Source organism: Apostichopus japonicus, chromosome 11 (genome assembly GCF_037975245.1).
Source record: "Apostichopus japonicus isolate 1M-3 chromosome 11, ASM3797524v1, whole genome shotgun sequence".
NCBI lineage: Eukaryota > Metazoa > Echinodermata > Holothuroidea > Aspidochirotida > Stichopodidae > Apostichopus > Apostichopus japonicus.
In genome coordinates, this window is record NC_092571.1 from 1,812,311 (window position 1) to 1,832,485 (window position 20,175).

The window sequence follows — 20,175 nt, forward strand, 5'->3', positions numbered from 1 at the left end:
AAAACGCAAAAGAATTTGAAATATTACTATTAACATAACTTAATGGAGTATGCTGGCCAGCATGAAGCTTTTTAGCTAAATCACTAGCAACTGAAGAAAAATAACTATTGAATTCATTAGCAATATCATCATCATTTGAGGACAATCCATGAGCACATGCAAATGTCTTATTGGTAACATCAACTCTCTTCTTATGCAGGATTTTGTTGATCACTTTCCATAGTTGTGTGGAGTCGCCCTTATGGTTCTCAATTAAAGTACTAAAATGCATCTTTTTGGCCAAGTTAATGGTAGTTATGAGTCGATTTTTGTACTTTGTATATGCTAACTTACGCACTGAAGTGGGATTTTGTATGTATTTAGAATATAGTTTGTGTTTTTGTCTGATTGAATTTAGGATACCAGCAGTAATCCATGGGGATTTTCCATAATTAACTTTCTTATGTACCCTGCTGTATGGACAACACTTGTTAAAGGTCCGTGAGAAAATATTGGAAAAATTGCTATAGGCAGATTCAGCATTTTGGTCATTAGTAATGAAAGACCAGTCGAGGACACTGAGCTCATTGTTCAAGTGATTAACATTTTTGCGGCATGTGTTATTCTTAAAAATAGCATGTTTTCTTTTAGTTTGAATCTTACTTCCTGAAACACAAAAGATTAGATAGTGGTCAGAAATATCAGTCAATAAAATACCACTCTTAGAAACATTTGTAGAATTTGTAAAAATATTATCAATCAAAGAAGACGTAGCAGAAGTAACCCGTGTAGGTTTATCAATTAGCGGATAACAAGAGTATAAGGACATTATGTTACGAAGCTCTTGTACATTTTGTACTTCGTTCTTCTTTACAAGATCAATGTTAAAGTCCCCTGCAAGAAAGACACCCTTGTTTTCAGTATTCAGTGCTTCTAAGCAGTTACCCATGCACTCAACGAAGTGATTAATTTGTTGATCGGGTGGTCGGTATATGACTCCTACTATTGTATTTCTGACTGTAACATTATTTAGCTCAATAAAAAGTGACTCAGCGCTATCACTCATTAAATGAGTAAGATCGGTTCTTATCTTTACATCTAGAGTCTCGTTTGTGAAAATGGCAACACCACCTCCTCTTTTATTATTTCTATTTCTATGACAGAGTTTGTAGCCGTCTATTTGGAGGGTGTCAATAGGAGAAAAATCATGCAGCCAGGTTTCTGTAATGCATATAAAAGTGAATTTAAAATTGTTAATAGAATGCATAAAATTTACAAAAGGGTCAAAGTTCTTCGTAAGACTTCTGATATTAATATGAAGAATTGTGGTATGTATGTCAGGGCACTGAATATTGCTATTAAAACTAGAATCATTATAGTAATTACACGGAAAATTACTTAATTCGTCTCCCTGGTCGTTAGTTACTGTTTCAGTGAAGATGAAAGATGTTTAATTCTACAGTGTTCACACCATTTTTGGACAATTTAAATACATTATAAGCATAACATTGCCATTGGTTTACTTAGTCTGATCTTAGTTTCTTCTTAAAGGTATATAGATGATTTAAAGAAAGGAAAAATGGAAAGGCTAGTTTACATAAATTCATTGAAGGAAAAAAATCATTGTGAGCATACATTTTTGTAACGGTATTTGTCAGTCTATCAGAAGACTATTCGAACAGTAAACTTACAGATTTTCGAGGTCTCTTTCATTTTTAATATTAATTTTTGTTTCTTGTCCATTAGATGACGTTATGAGTGCGATGATTCGGCCATCAATAGTCCAACAATTGTTTACTTTATTGTGTTCTTTGGTCCTCTTTAGAAGCGTCAGATTTTCTTGCGTTAGGTCGTCTGAGATTACGATGCCAGTGGATTTTAGGCGTCTTCTTGCTCGCATTACCTGGGATTTCATTTGGTAGGATGTGAATTTGACAAGAATTGCTCTCTTTGCCCATTGTCTTTGGCGTCCTGCTCGGTGAGATCTGTCTATGTCTGGATCGGTAATGGTTACAGATAGCTTTTCTGCTGCAAGTTCCTTTACAATTTGATTTGTGTCTTCACCTTTAACTTCGTTGATTCCGGTGATTCGTACGCTGTTTCTTCGGGTGTATTGTTCAAGATTGTTGAGTGAAGCATGTTGTGATAGTTGGGCTTTTTCCAAAAAGTTGTTGAATTTTTCTTCCAGTATCTTGTAGTCGCTTGTTTTATGGTCTAGTTTATTTTCGACTGCAAATAGTCTTCCTTCATACTGATCTATTTGTTCTACAAGGCTGCTAAATTTGCTTTCAATAGCTTTGGTCACACACAGTTGTATTAGAGCCTTAAACTCATCGCTCTCGAAGAGATCAGCTGTAACCATGGACGCGACTTCGGCTATTGACTGCTTGCTTTGTCTTGTAGCTGCCGCAGGTCCTTTGCTATTGTTTCCTTTGTTGTCTCCAGCCATTGTTGGGCAAAAGAATTCAGTAGATCCAAGTATTTGACAAAATGTTAAATTTTGTCTCTGAGGTAAGCAAAGCTTAGGCTTCTTGCTGAGTGTAGATCACTTCGGAAGGATATTTGTGTCACACGAGTGCCTCACTGGTTACAGCAGAAACATCACTTTTTTGTCATATTCGTTAATGATAGGACGAATTATTGGCCTTCAAGGCGGTCTGTAGTAATTGCTCACATGGTTTTTAGAAATTACTCCATAAGCGTTATTTTAAACATTGCAAAAAGAAGAGATTTTGCAAACTTTGATGTATGTTTGATGTATGTTCACTCCACACTCAACTTGATATCCAAAGTCCAACTAATCGAGAGTAACTTCCTCTGAATCTATGAGAAATTCTATGTTCAAACTATCCTCATCACCTTCAAAACATCAAGGACTAATTAGAAATTAACGTTTTAATAATCGCATCCGAAAACAGACCTCTGAAAAAATGCGATTTCAAAACAAGACAACGATGACGTCATGTTAGGAACACAGGTGCCAAGCCCAGGCATGTACCGGATGCGCGACGATCATACCGTTCCATATATACACGCACATTTACACTGAGAGAACAACCACTGTATTACGCTATATCGTTAGAAATTTCAAGTTTGTTTTACAACTGTTCTAAACTATCCGAGAGAAATGCCGGTCGGTTGTGTTGTTGGGGGCTGCATCAATATCATAACCCATGCAATTAGCCTTCATCCATGGCCGAAGGACGAAAAAAACACGGCGATTATGACCAAGTTAGTGCATAACACCAGCGCCGATTTCACTGGGCCTAGCCAGTATACAGCTCCGTATGTAGCGAACACTTCACGGATGCATACTACGATCCCTCCTTTTTAATGAAATAAAACAAATGGGCTTTAACGGGTCGACATAAACGAGTCGTTCTTCTGTCAATTATTCCACATTAAAAACTCCGAAGACCAGATCGGGGAACAGGAAACCTCCAATGGGGCAAGTGGCGACCCTTTGGAGGGAGCGCGGCCGAGCACTAGTACTACTAGAATTTGTGAAGAAAAGATCATATTACCGTACCTACAACACATAGACCTAGTCAAAACTCGAGTGTATCTTCGATGATTAATTTCTTGGCATAACGTTGTTAGCGGTCTTTTTGGTCTAAATATTCGTAACAATGCTGAGCGAGGTTTGTGTATATTCAATTTACTCCACAATCCCTTTCCCAAATCGAAACTCCGAACTGGATTGGTGTTACGAATGATCTTGCGTGGCGGGTTTAGTAAACTAGTTTAGTGAGTATATTGCCTACGTACTCCGATATTGTGCCCTTCGTGTATGGTAGGCCGCATGAGAAATAATTGCTGAATTATATCCGACATAATTACTGAATTATGTCGGACATAAATCCGAATTTTGTACCACATAAACACGAATTATGTCGGACATAAATCGACCCATCAGCTGAGCGCATCTCCATGCCTATTTATGTGGTACAAAAATCCTATATATGTACCACATAAATCAACCAATCACGTACAGAATCATATAGAATGTCAGTCAACTCGACACACCCTCAACTCGACACATTCCAACTCGACTAATCAGTCACCTCGACACACGGTCAACTTGACATAAGCTACTTAGGTCAACTCGTCACAGCCTCGTTTTGTCGGGTGCTGGTAGCATTTATACATTCCCTATACGTTTGAAGGTATACTCACTTGGTTTCAGTCTTAGTGTATAAGGGACTGGGTTCATGGTGAATCTTTGCAGTTTGCTGTTTCTTTTCAGATTCTATTTTGTGTGCTTTTCTCAAAAACAACAAAACAATAACAAAAGGGAACAGATCATATATATACTATGCCTTAAATGTTCTACGAACAGATCACGACAACAACAAAAACAAAGGTTAAAAATCATTGAACTGTCTCAAAATCTGATTACACAATTGACGCTATGCCTTTCCCTTTAAAGTCAAATATGGCTTTAAGTGTGTTACCTGTTTGCCTATTTCATCACTGTCATTTAGCCTAAGTCACACTAGAGACTTTAGTAGTATAGGCTTCTGCTGTCGGCTAAGTAACAGCTTCATTCCGGGCTCGCAAGACAATATTATATTATACATTTAACACCCGTCACAGATTCAACATGTCTTCCCTACCACACTGCTTAGTGTTGGCTGTCTTAACGGTCATTGTAGGGTTAGCTACTTGGGAAGATGTTTTCGTCGACTTACAGCTAGGAACGGTACACGGAATGTCTGTTGACTTCATTGAGAATAAATTCATCAACAAATCCACCAATATAAATGTCTTTAAGGTATGTAGATAACGAATTGCTTTGATGATTTCTTCAGAGATATAAGATCCGAACGAGGAAGGCTTCTTTAGGGCAGTGTCAGGAGACCTCTCCGCGTTTGGGGTATATAACATATACGTAGTAAGCAAAATGACGGATATACAGATATGCCTACTACTTATTATTGATTATATTGACTCGCTGTAAAACCATGCATACGCTGAAAATCCTGTATTCTAATTTTGATAATTTTAATATTTGGCATAAATGCTACAGTCATTTTCTACAAACATTGTGTATACATATCGATTGTTAATCTTAGAAATGGTAGATTTTCCACCATCCAACGATGTCACAGATTTGTTACTGTACGGTTCTATTGCGGTTTGTTCTATTGTGTATGCCTATATGCTGCCAGAATAATCACACATCATAAATGAATAAATAAATCACACGTGACTACGGTAATTGGTCTTACGTTACGCTGAATGTATCAACATCTCGTATTCTGTGACGTCATAATAGATCAAATATCTCTATAACCCCATAATCTCTAATATTTTCGAAAGTGGGGGTGACGTAATGGCAACGTCACGTCACGCGTTTGCTCTCCTCAAGATAGTAAATGCGATAAAGATATATGGTACGTGATGTGGTGAGTAAAAGCTGTTTGTATATCGGTGAATATCTCCCATGATGGGAAAGGTTTACTATGGATGGATTGTATGCCAACTGGGTTTACATCAAAAGAAACATATATTCCGATTTAAAAAAATCATTATTTTTTTTCAATCTACACAACTATTGGCTACCAATTTCAATCTATCAGAGTAAGATGCTAATTCCAATATGCAGGCTGGATTTTCAACGATCGATTTAAGTTTCTCGGTTCAGCCAGCTGTTCTTATTAATGCAATACCATACTACAATAATGATGTCATATAGGAACGTCGCCATATAGTAGCTGACGACCAACTTCTTTTTTAATGAATATTTATAACTATAAATACTGGGTATACTTTTTCATTGCTTGTTTTCAGGGCATTCCTTATGCCGAACCACCAGGCCGTTACCGCGCTCCCGTAGCCAAGCAGAGCTGGTCCGGGGTATTCAATGCAACTGCTTATGGAGCATCTTGTGAACAGTATGATAACTTACCTGCAATTGACGCCATGTACACATATAGCGAAGATTGTCTTTTCCTAAACATCTTCGCACCAAACCAAACGGTATTGTTTTAGTTTTAGTTTTTTTCTGTGTTCATTTTACTCTGACTCAATTACTCTATTGTATTAAAGTTCGTTATTAATCTTGAGGCTTGATACTCAGATACTCAGGCCTGGCTTGGAGAGGGGGGGGGGGGTCAGGGCAACAGCCCAGGGTCAATACGGCGTGCTGGGAAAATATGAAAGGGATATGGGATTAAGAATAGTGAACCATTTTTGGTAGCTTTATCACAGTCGCGAATGTAGGTACCCTACTCTTAACTCAATTATTTTCTCCGTACAATTTAAATTTTTTATTAAAATAGTTTGACTAATTTTTCTCTCCAGACCGGAAAGATGCCAGTTATGGTTTACATCCATGGAGGTAGCTACACTTCAGGATCGTCTATGGCTGACTGTTACTCAGGGATCTCATTGGCATCAGTAGGTGACGTCATTCTTGTCACCATTAATTACAGATTAGGAGTGACTGGATTTTTGGATACAGGTATACAAGCAAACTCATTTATATTGTTATCTGTATATATGTATCTTATATTACCTAACGCAGAGTTGTATATATATATATATATATATTGTTTACTATTCCAACTATACAGAGACATAAATCAACGACTCCTATACCTACCACTTCTCCTTTTGCCTTCCCCCTCCCCCTCCCACCTCTCTCTCCACCTCTATCTCCACCACTCTCCGCCTCTCTCTCTCTCCACCTAGTTCTAGTCTGTACTTAGTCTTGTTAAGACCCAGTATTTAAAGCATAGTGTACCTTTCTTTTCCACTATGCAATTTTCCCATATCTATATTTGCTGTACTGCCCAGAGAACGCCCGCGTCAACGCTTTCAATTGAGACTATAGTTTGTATCGGACAGATCCTCGGGCATGTAAAATACAGTGAGTAAGCACATTCGTGGTAGGCAGAAACGGACTCTGAGGCATGTACAGATTGTACGCGAGAAAAAGAATATCACAAATGACTTGGCCAAGACTATCTGTACTAAGCTAATGCCTTGTGAGCCCCATTCCTCACATTCTTCTACATATACACAACCATTCACTTACTTACACTTTTTGAACTCAGGTCCCATCTCGATGTATTACTTTAATTGCAAGTGGAGAAGGGGTGTGGGTTTACGAACAGCCCCCTCCCTCCGCCACCTCCCTCAGCTCTTCCGGCCCCCCTTCATTCCGAAGCGAGCCACTGACATAAGATAAATAATCATATTGATCTGATATTTCCTTTCTTATTCTTGAATTTTCTCGTTCAGGGGACGCAGCTTCTCCTGGTAATTATGGATTACTTGACCAAGCCGAAGCTCTTCGCTGGGTTCGAAATAACATCGAGGGTGATAAATTAGTCCTTTCCGTTTAATTATTTGTATCTTATCGTCCCTGTTACGAAAGTCTAATTATATGTCGTATAATGAGTCGTTTTAATGCTGGGCGACAACTTTTGATCACATTCTAACCGAACTTTTTACCTCCTTTTTTCAAGAAGTCAATTTTCTTTTTAAACAATGTTGTACAAAACCTAAGTCAAAATGTGGGTGCATGGTCACCATAATGGACTTTTCTACCCTTCTACAATTATTTTCCATACAGTAATAAGAGAAATTTAATCATCCCCTTTCCATTTAACACAAACCCCATTTCTTCTTTCCGTTTTTTCTTGTCGGCTTTGCAAAATAACAACATTTCCTATTTTAATATTTAATATTCATGCAGCTTTCGGAGGCGACAGTTCCAAAGTAACCATTTTTGGAGAGAGTGCTGGAGCCGGTAGCGTCGACTTCCACTTAATTTCAAAATTCAGTCGGGATCTGTTCGATCAAGCAATTCTAGAGGTACTTTATTATTATTATAATTATTATTATACTATTATTACTATTATTATACTATTACAATTATTTTTATTATTATTATTATTATTGTTACCCTTTTTGGGGGGGGGGGGGCAGGGGTGCAGTATATCTTAATTCTGATGGACATGTTATAGCGAGCAACAGAAATTTTCCCTCTTATATTTTTCAACGGTTACTTTATTCAGTGTTAAGGTTGTTGAGTTGAATTTCAGATCATACTTGCGGATTGGTATTCCTATAGACGCGGGTCGATTCTCCTGAGGAATTCTTCAGGAAACTCTGTCCGTGCGGACATCGGACTAGTTTGACTGTGGTAGTAACATATACCACATCGTTTAAAGCATCGGATTAGTATAGGCCTAACTGTGGTAGTACCATACCGCATCGTTCAAGCAAAGTCAAGATAAATAAAAACTTAATCCGGAGGTTATTCCACCCAAAGCGCAGCAATAATTTCATAAGAATAGACCCCCCCCCCAAAAAAAAATAAATAAATAAATAAAATGGCTACAAATGAAACCGCAACATAAACCGTTTGTACTCGTTAGACACAAAATAGTCCTGCATTTTGATAACTCAGTTAGTAATTCGCAAATTTGGGGAGTTGCTTTGTGATATCAGGTGCGTATCCAGGGGGGGGGGCGTTTGGGGCGCGCGCCCCCCGGTTAAGAAAAAGAGGAGAGAAAAAAAAGAGAAGAAAAAAGGAAAAAAAAAAGAAAAAGAGGAGGAGGAGAGGAAGGAAGGGAAAAGAAAAAGAAGAAAGAGAGAAAAGGAGGGATTAAAAGAAAAAAGGGAAGACACCGGGAAGAGAAAGAGGAACAGTGACATCATTACAGCGCTGAAGGGTAGCCAGTGACGGATCAATGATTTCGTAAAAGTGTGCCTCACCCTACCCCTTACACCGACAACTCCATTTTTTGACGTTTCCATTTTCCTCTCTCACTAATGATCTATATATATACTATATATGGTCTATCATAACGCGTGTGTAGAATTGTGCTATGAAACCAACTGTGGCTGGTCTCGAACTCGACCGAGTCGTTGGGGAACATGACGCATTTTGGGATGGGGGCGACCGCCCCCCCCCCCCCATTCAGCATTTTTTTTAAATGATATCGCTAAGTAATTTCAAAATAGAAAGTGCTTAGATGCAACTTACAAGGCCTGGGAAGTGTCATTTCCAGCGATCTGGGAGACATTTTCGGCCAAAATTTGCTTGTACGCTTCGCGCTAACAAATGGTCCTGGGTAGTGCCATTTCCAGCGATCTGGGAGGCATTTTCGGCCAAAATTTTCTTGTACGCTTCGCGCCAACCTATGGTGGCGCTACGCTTAGATAATTTGCCTACAGGCTTCGCCCCTCCCTTGGCAAATTCCTCGCTACGCGTCTGTTCGAATTTGTAACGCAAACAGCAGATATCACTTCATATCAGTGAGCATGAAAATGGCGTTCCAGGATGAAAATCCTCAAAACTGTCCGACTTGCCTGAAAAAATAACCAAAAATTTTCACGCGCGAAGCGCGCGTTCAACGTGTCAATATCATATAAGCAAGCATCGGTTATTACATCGCATGCCATCATGTACCGTACGGTCCGTTAAAATTGCGCAGTATACCGCGGGATGCTAATGTAAACAACGACATGTCTCATGTAGATGTATAAAAAACATGGAGGTCCAATTATGTCAAAAGTTTCTTTTACATTAGTCATGACGAATTAGGGGCTGCACCCCCGCCGCGCAGTGGCGGAGCGCCCATACGGTCAGGGGGCGGATGCCCCCCCCCGACGGACTCAAATGGACTGCTGGCGCCTTTTTCAGCTCTTTACCACTTTTTACTTATTCTAGATTATTGACTTTTTTATTGCGCTCTCATCTACTTATTGACATTTCTCACATTTTGTTGGTGTAATTTGGCCATGACACCCTATTCTTCGTTGATCTGCAAATTAGCCAGGCCCTGAAAGGGTCATTTCCGGCGATCTAGGGAGTATCTTTACTCAAAAATTGTCTGTGCGCTGCGCGCCAACCGATGGTGGCGCTCCGCTTAGATAGTAATTCGCGCCCCCGGGTTAGAAAATCCTGGATACGCGCCTGGATATAGATATAGACATTGATAAGAATATAGATATTAGAAAGAACTTAGATAGCAAATTGGGAGTTGCTAACTGACAAAAAAGGATAGGAATAGTATCATATCTCATGTGCAAAGTCAAATAACTGGGTCAGAGTGAATAATATAAATTTAAAATCCAACGCCCCTCCCCCCCCCCCAAAAAAAAATAAAAATAAAAATTCAAACAGGAGGTCAGAATGTAATGAAATGTTCTTATAGACAGTGGCGCCAAAACCGGGCGAGGGTTCCGAAGTATCCTGCGCATGCCACATTCCCATGCACCCGTGTTGTATACCGTTCCTTCAATGATTATGTATGTAAAAGGGTAAAGCGCCCTCCATCGGGTGAATTGACCGATAAGCCATTACTGAGAACGGTTAAATAAATACGGGCCAAAGAACCGGCCTTAATCGTAGCCATCCGTCTCGTCTACTAACTGCCTACATAACAACCCGCCGATGAGATACAGACGTTTCGATCAATAATTGTTCGACAAAAAACTGCGAGCATATAAGAACATATATTTTGATTTTATTACTTTACATTCATGCAAACAGTGTGCCAACTCACCGCAGAAATGTTTTGTTCATCCTTTGACATCTTTTTATGCTTGTTTGTTTATCTATTTGTTTAATTATTGTTGTTTATATTCTACAGAGTGGCGCAGTATTGACACCGTGGTCATTTAATAAATATTGGGAGAGCAATAAAGTAAACGAAGCTTTCAGATTAGGTAGATCGGTTAACTGCAGCAGCACAGATACAACGGAGTTAGTTGACTGTTTACGACAGATCGACGCCCGTACCTTGGAAAACATAGCGTCGGCTGTAAGTATACCTTTATTATTTAAGTAATGTTGCCTGCCTGAAAACTGTAATCAAATTTGAGATAAAATTGACGTTATTTCCCTTTTCTATTTGTATAACTGACAAATGTAGATCAAACGTGTTGTTGTTGCCCCCCATGCCTCTCACCCTACCCCCCCCCTATCCCCACTTTTGTCACCTTTCTCCCTGCAACTGGATAATTAGTCACATATACATGTATTTCTTGTGTTTAATTTTTAATCAAGTGCAAGTAACCGTCATGCCTGTTCTTTCCAAACCGCTGTATTTACCATTTTTTACCGTTCCATATATGACTTCAATGTTGTCATTATGCTTGCAGAACCAGATTCGATTTGGTCCAACTGTGGATGGCACATTCCTGGATGAATCTCCCATCACTATGATACAGCGAGGCGACTTTAAGGATTGTCCGGTCATTGTCGGGTTTAACAGAGATGAGGGTACATTATTAATACTGACTTCATTCCCCGACTACGCCCTTACGGAGGAAGCTCCGGTCATCAATCAGTCTAGTTTCAACATGGTACATAATATTTTCCATATTTTTAATGAAATCACTACTGATATATAGTTCATGTAAAGTTTAGCTACCAACCTTGACAGTATTCGTTACCATCAAAGGATGAATATAATCTTAAAATTATGTTTTCAAGAAATCAAAACACAGTCCATATTGAAATGATGCTTAATCCCTTAATCTCTCAGATCAGCTGTTTTGTGCTTTGCGAACAGTTCATCGAACCTACTGTTAGTGAACCTATCATTACGGTGTGGAAATCTGCAAGTGCCTCCCCCCGCCTCCCCCACCCCCCCGCCCGGCTTTTTGTAGTTCCCGTCTGCGTGTGTTTCTCTAATTTTGAGCCTAGTAAATATAGCTTTGAAATGTTAGCAGGTAATATTCAGTGGTATGAACTTCTGTAAGCTTCTATTTCTATATGGGTGTCAAAGTAGCACACAGGTATAGTCTACAATTATGCTGAATCGTTCCTTTAGGTTATTTTCAGCCCAAGGGGAGGGGGAGGGGGTGTGATGATAGTTCAAGACTTGGACACAAATCGGTGTATTGGGTTGCATAACTTTCTCAGTCTGTGTTCTTGTCGACAGCTGGTAACTGTATCCCAGACAATCTATAATCCAGTGCGATATGAGATCATAGAGGATTCGATAAAACAGCAGTATGTTGACTGGGCTCATTGGGATGACACAAACCACGACTACTTCGACACAATCGTCGGTATTTCCGGTGACGAAAGTTTCAGCTGTCCTTGCCTGAAGGTAGCGAGAGACCGGGCTATGATGACGTCACATCCGGTTTACCTCTATTTCTTCACCCAAGTACCAACCACGTAAGACGATAATAAGAAAATGAACAACGGAAAACTGACACTGGGAAAATACACATAAATACAGAATATTATGAAAGAGATCCTTATATATATATATATATATATATATATATATATATATATATATATATATATATATATATATATATATATATATATATATATATATATATATAGCGTGACGTACATAGATCTGCATTTTTATGGGCGGTACAACGTTGCAAAATGTAACATCAATTTGCAGCTAAGAATCTTCCATTTCATCATCAAAGTTTCTTAAAGGGCCGGGGTCACCCCTCCTCTAAGACCTCTACATTGGGCTACATATCATGTTAGCCCCTCCCCTCCCCTCCCGCCCCCCCCCTTTACAAAGGATTGTTGCGCCCTTGCTCTTGACAAATTGCTTTCTGCAACGTCTAGTCTTCCCTATTCATATACTTAAAGGTAGTCAGTATAGGTCCCAAATTATAGCAAGCTATAATTGCTAGAAGTTTTCAAAAAGTACTTTCCTGGAGGTTCTTACTCTTCAAATTGTTCTCAGACATTTTTAAGGAACACACAAGATGACTGAATGTCCCAGTAAGGACAATTTCCTTGAAGGTTGTAATAAAAACAGTTTAAGAAGTTTGACCAAAGGTGACCATATTTGAATATCTAGCATATTTGGGGCCAATACAGCATACCTTTAACCCTTTGTATCTTGGTAAGCGAATTTTCCGCCAACATTTCTCGTTCATTTAATTGAACAATTGATTATATGGTCACTTTGTATTGTAACAATAGGTAACTGAAACACCTACGAATCTAATGAAAATTAGTGCATATTATTTCCTATCTAGTCAATATCGCTTATTCGATATCGGTGCATATGAAGTATCTTTCAAATCACAACCTTTGCTGATGTGTGTGTGTGTGTGTGTAATCGGATAATGTTTTCTAATTGTTCATCATTACATCCATAGGTCAGTGTTTATAGTATATGGAAACGGTCCCGGATGGTTAGGAGCTGGACACGCTGAAGAACTTCAGTATGTGTTCGGGTTTCCATTTATTCCTGGTAGGCAAGAATGGCATGGACCAATGACAGACAGTGAAGCTGAATTGTCTGTCAAATTAATGCAATTCTGGACAAATTTCGCCAAGAGCGGGTAAGAATTAATAGACTGTCCCTATTAATAAAAAAATATAAAAAACATACAATAACTCTTTATAGGCCTATGTGTTGTTTTGTATCATGTTAAAAGGTTTAGTTATCTAATTTTTTATCTCAATACATTACATGTATAGAGATATTGTAACAGTAAGTGGGACTCTCTCTTCTCTTAAAAATTTTTCAGCGTCTTCATACAAAGTTCTTTTTCTCTAGAATTTCCAGAGCAAGCATATATCATATAGGCCAACAAAAGTTACTATTTTTTATTCCAGAATTGTATCTCATTCTATGACTTTTTCACCGATTTATGTCCAAATTTGGCCAAATCCCTCTGAAAAACAGTTGAAATGAGGCCTTTTTGCACACGCTCCAAAACTTGTTTGTTTCATTGTTTTTGATGATTAAGCCCCGCCTCCAAGTCTTGTGTAACAGATTGGCTATGACTCAAGCCCCGCCTCCAAGTCTGGTTTGTAGCAAATTGGCTATGCCTCATGGCAGCTACATGTTAGATATACGAAAATGGTCACCCTCACGACCAATGCACACTAATTCCATATACACATTGTTGTGCATTTAATTTATATTAGGACTTCGTCTGTTTATAGCTCCATGGTTTTAGTAATATCAATTTAAGGATTGTTCTTTTGTTTAGGTAGTTTTTCAGAGCAAGAGTCATGATAAGTTTGTTTGATTGCCCATCAGGTATTTTGTATAATTACGTATACACTTTGTTGTGCTGCTGAAGGCTACAAGTTTAGGCTAGGCCTAATGCATTCTATATTAGGCCTTCATTTAGTAATAGCCACATTAGCATTGTACTGGTGGTGTTCAGGCAGTTTTGGGCCATGGTACAGTAAGTTTGTTTGATTGCCTTACAGTGTGTTTTAATTTTTAAGTTAAGTTTCCAACTTATATATTAACTGTGACTCCATAAATTTAACATAATGTTAATGGGATAATACAACAACTATTCATTTTGGAATAGAGTGTATATTGTGCATTTCTAGAATGAAGCATCATTATGAATTAACAGCTTGTTTGGTATATTTCTTTAACCCCCCCCCAAAAAAGAATTAAAAACAAAAATTATAATCTATCACATTTATTTTCACTGGAGTATGTATAAAAGAGGAGCCGGCCATAGCATTACAACTTTTATAAGACTATAAAAATTGGATAAGGTTATGTCTTATTTATAAGGATATAATAAGGTTATAAGAAGTATGTTTAGCTTTCTTTTGAACCTGTGATGTTTGACATCAAATATTCAAAGAATTAAAAGAAAATACTAAAATGGAGAGGAACTGGGGTGGCTATTAGGGGAGGGGGAGGCCACCCATCACTTTCAATTTAAAACTCATAGTCTACATATGTACATTATTTTTTCCAAGTCATAAATCCACGAAATCTTCATGTCAAAATTATTGAGATGGAAAAACGTGGGTTGTTTTGATAATTGGAAGTGTACACAGTTTTGATGGTAGTCACCACTACAGTCTACAGTAACCTACAGTAGTTCGATAGGCCTAGCTTTCTCAAGGCGGGCATCAAGAATATGGTCGAGTTGTTCGCCTCTTCTTATTTGACTGTTGTCATTGACGTCAAACTATATGACCAAAAATATTATATATATTGATATTGATAATTGTAGAGACAGAGCAAAGATAAGAAACTAGGAATCGAAATTAGAACTTCCAGTATTGAGATACTGCGTCATTGATGCTCTTGTTTGTATTTTATCTCTGAAATTTGTTTCTCCATTCTATGTTATACATTTTTCTTACCGTATAGACACAGATAACTATACCATTTTCGTTTAGGTAAAAGATAGAGGTGCCGTGTTTTGATAATCCATTAGTATGCAGTATAACGTAGACTTGAGCAAGTCTAAAGGTAACATCACAGAGATACTAGTGCTTGAAATTTTACATTACATCAAATATTTCTTTCTTTCTTTCATGGAAAAGAATGTTTGTGTGAGGATATTGTATTGTACATGTCATTGTTTGAAGTATAAAAATGTTGTTTGCTTCAATCGTTAAGTTTAATCTCCATTGATTCAATATATCATTATATATCATTACAAAATACGATATATTGGGCCAAATGGGAACCTAAATATAATCAGTATTGTTCTGAAATTTAAAACATGCTAACAAATTGCACGAAGTATTCAAAAGTACCTTGCTGGTGGTTCTGGTCCTGAAAAATTATTCCTATAGACCAGGGTTTCCCTAACTTTATCCCCCCACGAACCCCCTGTGTATGTCAGAGTTGTCAACAAACCCCAACTTTTCGAGACACGATCTGAGTCATTATTATACTATAATACGCATAACAGTGCTTCGTAAATGATCAAGTCCATAGTGTAATATTGTAAAGAAAAAACAAAACAAGAGATGAACAAATATTTATTTGGAAATTTCAAGATCAGATCAGCTTTTTATCTTCACGACGTACGGTACTGTCATGCGTACACCAACTTCACCAAAATCATGCGGCCTGTGTCTGTTTTCATAATTCAGTTATTTATCACATGCACGGTACGGTACTACTATGGCAACATATGCGTATGGAACAAGAAAATAGTTTGTCGATTGGTACGACTTTTGTACATTACTAAATTATATGATATATCAGATTTGAGTGCAACAAAAAGTACTCTAGTTTTGACTTTCAGAAACGTCTCACGAACCCCCTCCCTGGAATGGACTCACGCACCGTCCCTGGGGGTTCAAGCACCCCAGTTAGGGAACCCCTGCTATAGACAGTGACGATTATTAAAGCAGATCATAAAATATCTCAGTGTGGGCATAGCAATACTTTGAGAGTCATGACTGTAAACTGCTTGTTGAAATTTGAGCATGGGTGGCCATTAACAGTCTTTCTAGCATACTGAGTGGCCAACATACACTGATTACCTTTAAACCGTGATATAGAGAGGAACTACAATTGTCTTTGATATCGGTGGGAATTGTTCATCACAGGCCGTGTTTTTTTTTTTGGTCATACACGGATGAATATGAAACTGTATATACCTACATCTTACTTACATCAACTTCGAGTGCCTGCTTGAAACAATGAATAGGATTCATGAACATACTGTGTTACCGAACATCGCTCTATATATCCTCATTTAGAGGCCCTCTGCGCCCGCCCCTTCACCTCGAGATAGAGTTCTACCTCTAGTTCATGCATCAGAAGAGAAAAAAACTTTACCGAGACGCTTATGGCAGTCTGGTGACTGCAAAACAGTTATAAGCAGAAATTCATTCAGTTACAAACTGCCCCACCCACCCCTAAAAAAGAAGAATTATCAGGAAAAGTTTTAATGTTATCACTTATCGTTGACCTGAGAAGCTTTCTAAATTTCCGGTCATGATGGTGTTTACATTTACCAGGCAAGTGTCAAATTAATTGTCAGCTCCCTGTAATTACTAATCATGACGTTTTCTGCGGTTAATTATTTTTCTGATTTACTTTTCATTTATTTATTTATTTGTTTGATATATTTGTTCATCTCATTCTTTCTCATACTTAGTGACCCGAGTCGACCCGATTCCAATTCTTCACCAGGTCAAGGTGATTGGGAATGGCCAGCCTTTACCATCCCGGAGTTACAATATAAAGAACTTGCTAGTGAAATGTCACTTGATCGTGGACTCAAGGCTGATGAGTGCGCCTTCTGGGATGGATTCAAACCGGATCTTACAAGTTACATAGGTAATACAAACGGCTAACCATTTGAAAATGATTTTAAATGGATAAATGAAGAAAACAACTGCCATGTTATTTTGTCTCTCACCTGAGTAAGATAATGGGTTTGACAATTTTTTTCTCTCTCTTACTACCTATAGGTCACTGTATGAGCTAGGAACATTATATGTTATCGAAAACCAAATATTGCCGTGAACAATAATACGTCCCTTTGCTCATGCGCACATTGAATTCGTTCGTGAGAATCATACTGGAAATATTGTTTCACATTAGACTGATTTAACCTACATATTGTTTAGAACGTGTAGTCTAAATCATTCGAAACCATAAATAGGCTAAACCAATGACACGTAATTCGTTTGTTGAAAAGCGAGACCCTTTAGAGGAAATCTCTTCTGTTACGTTCCTTGGTATGCGTCTCATCACGTGTACAATTGCGGTGCGGTCTTGTGTTTGTGTCACGTGACCAGGCCGAACGATACAACACATACATGCGTGTTCATGAAATAGTTCACAGGTTACTACATCGGGGAACGGGGGAGTATTATAACCCTTCCCCTTCGTAAATTTAGCGTAATGACTTTCAAAGAGCCTAAACATGAATGTCATTATATCAAAATTATTTTCGCATTCTCCTCGCGGGAGAGACAGAAAATACTTAAAAATGACCTAGTGTCATTAGGAGCTTCTACGAGGACTTGGTCCCATAGTAATCCCATCTGTCCCCTAGCGCTGGACCCTGGACACCACACTAAATGTTTACACACTGCCAGCGCGGGAGTGTGTAGGCTTCATGGTCAACATCACTAGCACTAAAATGCATTGTAAGGAATTGACACACATTCGCCCTTGCCCAATCTCAAACCAATGTCATAGACCACTCTTGATATGAAAACAAAAAAGATTGTTCTTGTTGTGCCTTGCATATTGGCCTGTCAGTAATACTGAGACGTTTGTTTCTTATTCTTTTGCGTTTATATGTATAGCTTCCATGGATACAGCCGAACTCGAGTGGCGAGAGGAGTTCAGCGGCTGGCAGAAAGATTTAGAAGATTGGAGAATGACGTTCCAAGAATATCAGGATGATCCTGTCTGCAATCCATAAAACAACAAAATGATTCAAACTTTTAGCTCTTATATACTTATATTGATACAAATAATTAAATAAATATGACATATGCAACTACGAATAAGCAAATTAGAACTCACCATCGGTTGACAAATGTATACATTGTAAAAGCTACGTAAATGTAGGAACAAATTCAAACAAATTTATAATTCCAAAATGGCATTTTTTTCTTGGATAGACTGAGAAGGTTGAAAACAAATTTATGCGGTACTTTTGGTTGATATTTTGCATAAATCAATTTCATATAATATTACTGATCCGTCTATATTATAACTATAGTCAAATATTATTTAAGGTTTATACTACAGAATAAATGTTTGAATATACATTATAATCTGCCATATATAAATATGTTATCAAAGATGAACAATATTTGAAGGAATATCGAAACTTTTGAAAAATTTCTTTTAAGTTGCTCTTTTACTTTCTGCCAAATATCATTGGTGATATGGATATTTTGGCTTCCAGATTAAAGGTACGAAGCAAACATGTCTGGGAGGTAAATGCTCCTAAAAAGGTCAATGCCCGTTCCCTTATGCACATATTATATGACATCATGGTCACGCCAATACTTGTGTCCAAATGCTTCAAAACATGCCTTTTCTTCCATTGTTGATGTTGTGTCTGGAAAATAACCATTTCATCCTTAATTAAAAGTCTTGAATTTCAATATATCAACACTGAGGGAACCCTGACGGATTGATAATCCAACACAATCGTAGAATAGAAAAGGTGTTTCTGGAGGGATTTCTCAACCAAGGCTTCCTATACAATGAGTTAATCAGATTTATGTCGGACATAATTCAGCAATTTTGTCGGACACAATTCAGCAATTGTTTCCCATGCGGCCTACCATATTCGTGTTACTCACGAAGCGCATACTATACATCCAACCATAGATCGACTGATCCAACATTTACTCTGGATGCTTTGCAGTATTTGGAAACAACCAGCTCCACGAAAATTAACAGTTAGATTAATATAAGGTTCAGATGCAGATAAAGTCCATGCTCCTGTGCACGTTTAACATTCACTAATATCATCGACATAAACAAAGAAAATACATTTAGAAAACTTATCACAACTTAATTAAATGAATTTACAGTTTGGTAAACATCTTGGAAGTCTTCTGACGCGAAGTAGCGGTTTTGATATAGCTGACCTAAACTGAACTAATACACGTGGACCTAAAATCTCGTACTCATTGACATATATTTGACTTGTTCAAGTCTCATCTGGTGAAATTATTTCCCAAAATGACGGGAAAATGAATGTGGAATACATTTTCCTACTCAAACCAAAACTCATACTGGTCATGAATACTAACTAAGTTGTAAAACAAATTTCATCATCATTTTGCATGTGATATGTCGCTTCCATATTAATCATAACCGAAAACTCTAAAGAAGACCCTATCTGTGGCCCTCACGTGACGACAAAAACATTTTCCTGAACAACTTTGGTTCACCAGCATTCAAACTTTATATCCACAACACTTCATGGGATTTTGACCGACCCTTTGGGAGATATAGCAGTTTTTACGTTTTCAGAAAATGACCTCTCGTGACCTCTAATGACCTTCATATTTATACAATACGATCGCATGTTTTTAAGCTTAACTCACACAATCACTAATGGAATTGCAGCCAAATCGAATGAAAAATGACGAAATGACAGTCATTCAAGCACGGTGGCAAAAAGTGACAGAAATTCGGCACTTGAATCGCACGATCGCGGCTATAGCTTAGCTGGAAGTTTCAGACGAGCTAAAATATACAGATAACGACTAGCGGGTCAGTACAGTCATAAAGCCTCGAACGGTACCATCTTTTCGTTATATCAAATTATTTTGATAAAACGATTGTTTACACTGAAAAGTATCGTTAAACCATTAATGTCGTACAAAGTCCACTCGTTTAGCGTTGTACAACTGCCCTCGATTTTCTCCATGCCATATGTAAACTACGGAGGCACAGAACGACCATAACATTTACATGCTGTCCTTGTAACACGATAAACTTGCTGAAAGATGAACATTACGTTTTC

The 20,175-nt window shown here is 38.0% G+C and overlaps 1 protein-coding gene across 1 annotated transcript; it reads left to right on the top strand.

Annotated features, from left to right (window-relative positions):
- The first annotated feature begins 4,521 nt into the window (after nt 1-4,521).
- On the top strand, nt 4,522-18,510 carry LOC139976282 (cholinesterase-like). The gene is made up of 11 exons (XM_071984930.1): nt 4,522-4,753; nt 5,773-5,961; nt 6,286-6,445; nt 7,228-7,305; nt 7,685-7,803; nt 10,593-10,763; nt 11,104-11,307; nt 11,889-12,130; nt 13,093-13,278; nt 16,825-17,006; nt 17,987-18,510. Exons 1-11 carry the CDS (start codon nt 4,583-4,585, stop codon nt 18,103-18,105), a joined length of 1,821 nt encoding a protein of 606 aa, XP_071841031.1. The 5' UTR covers nt 4,522-4,582; the 3' UTR covers nt 18,106-18,510.
- The last annotated feature ends 1,665 nt before the right edge of the window (nt 18,511-20,175 follow it).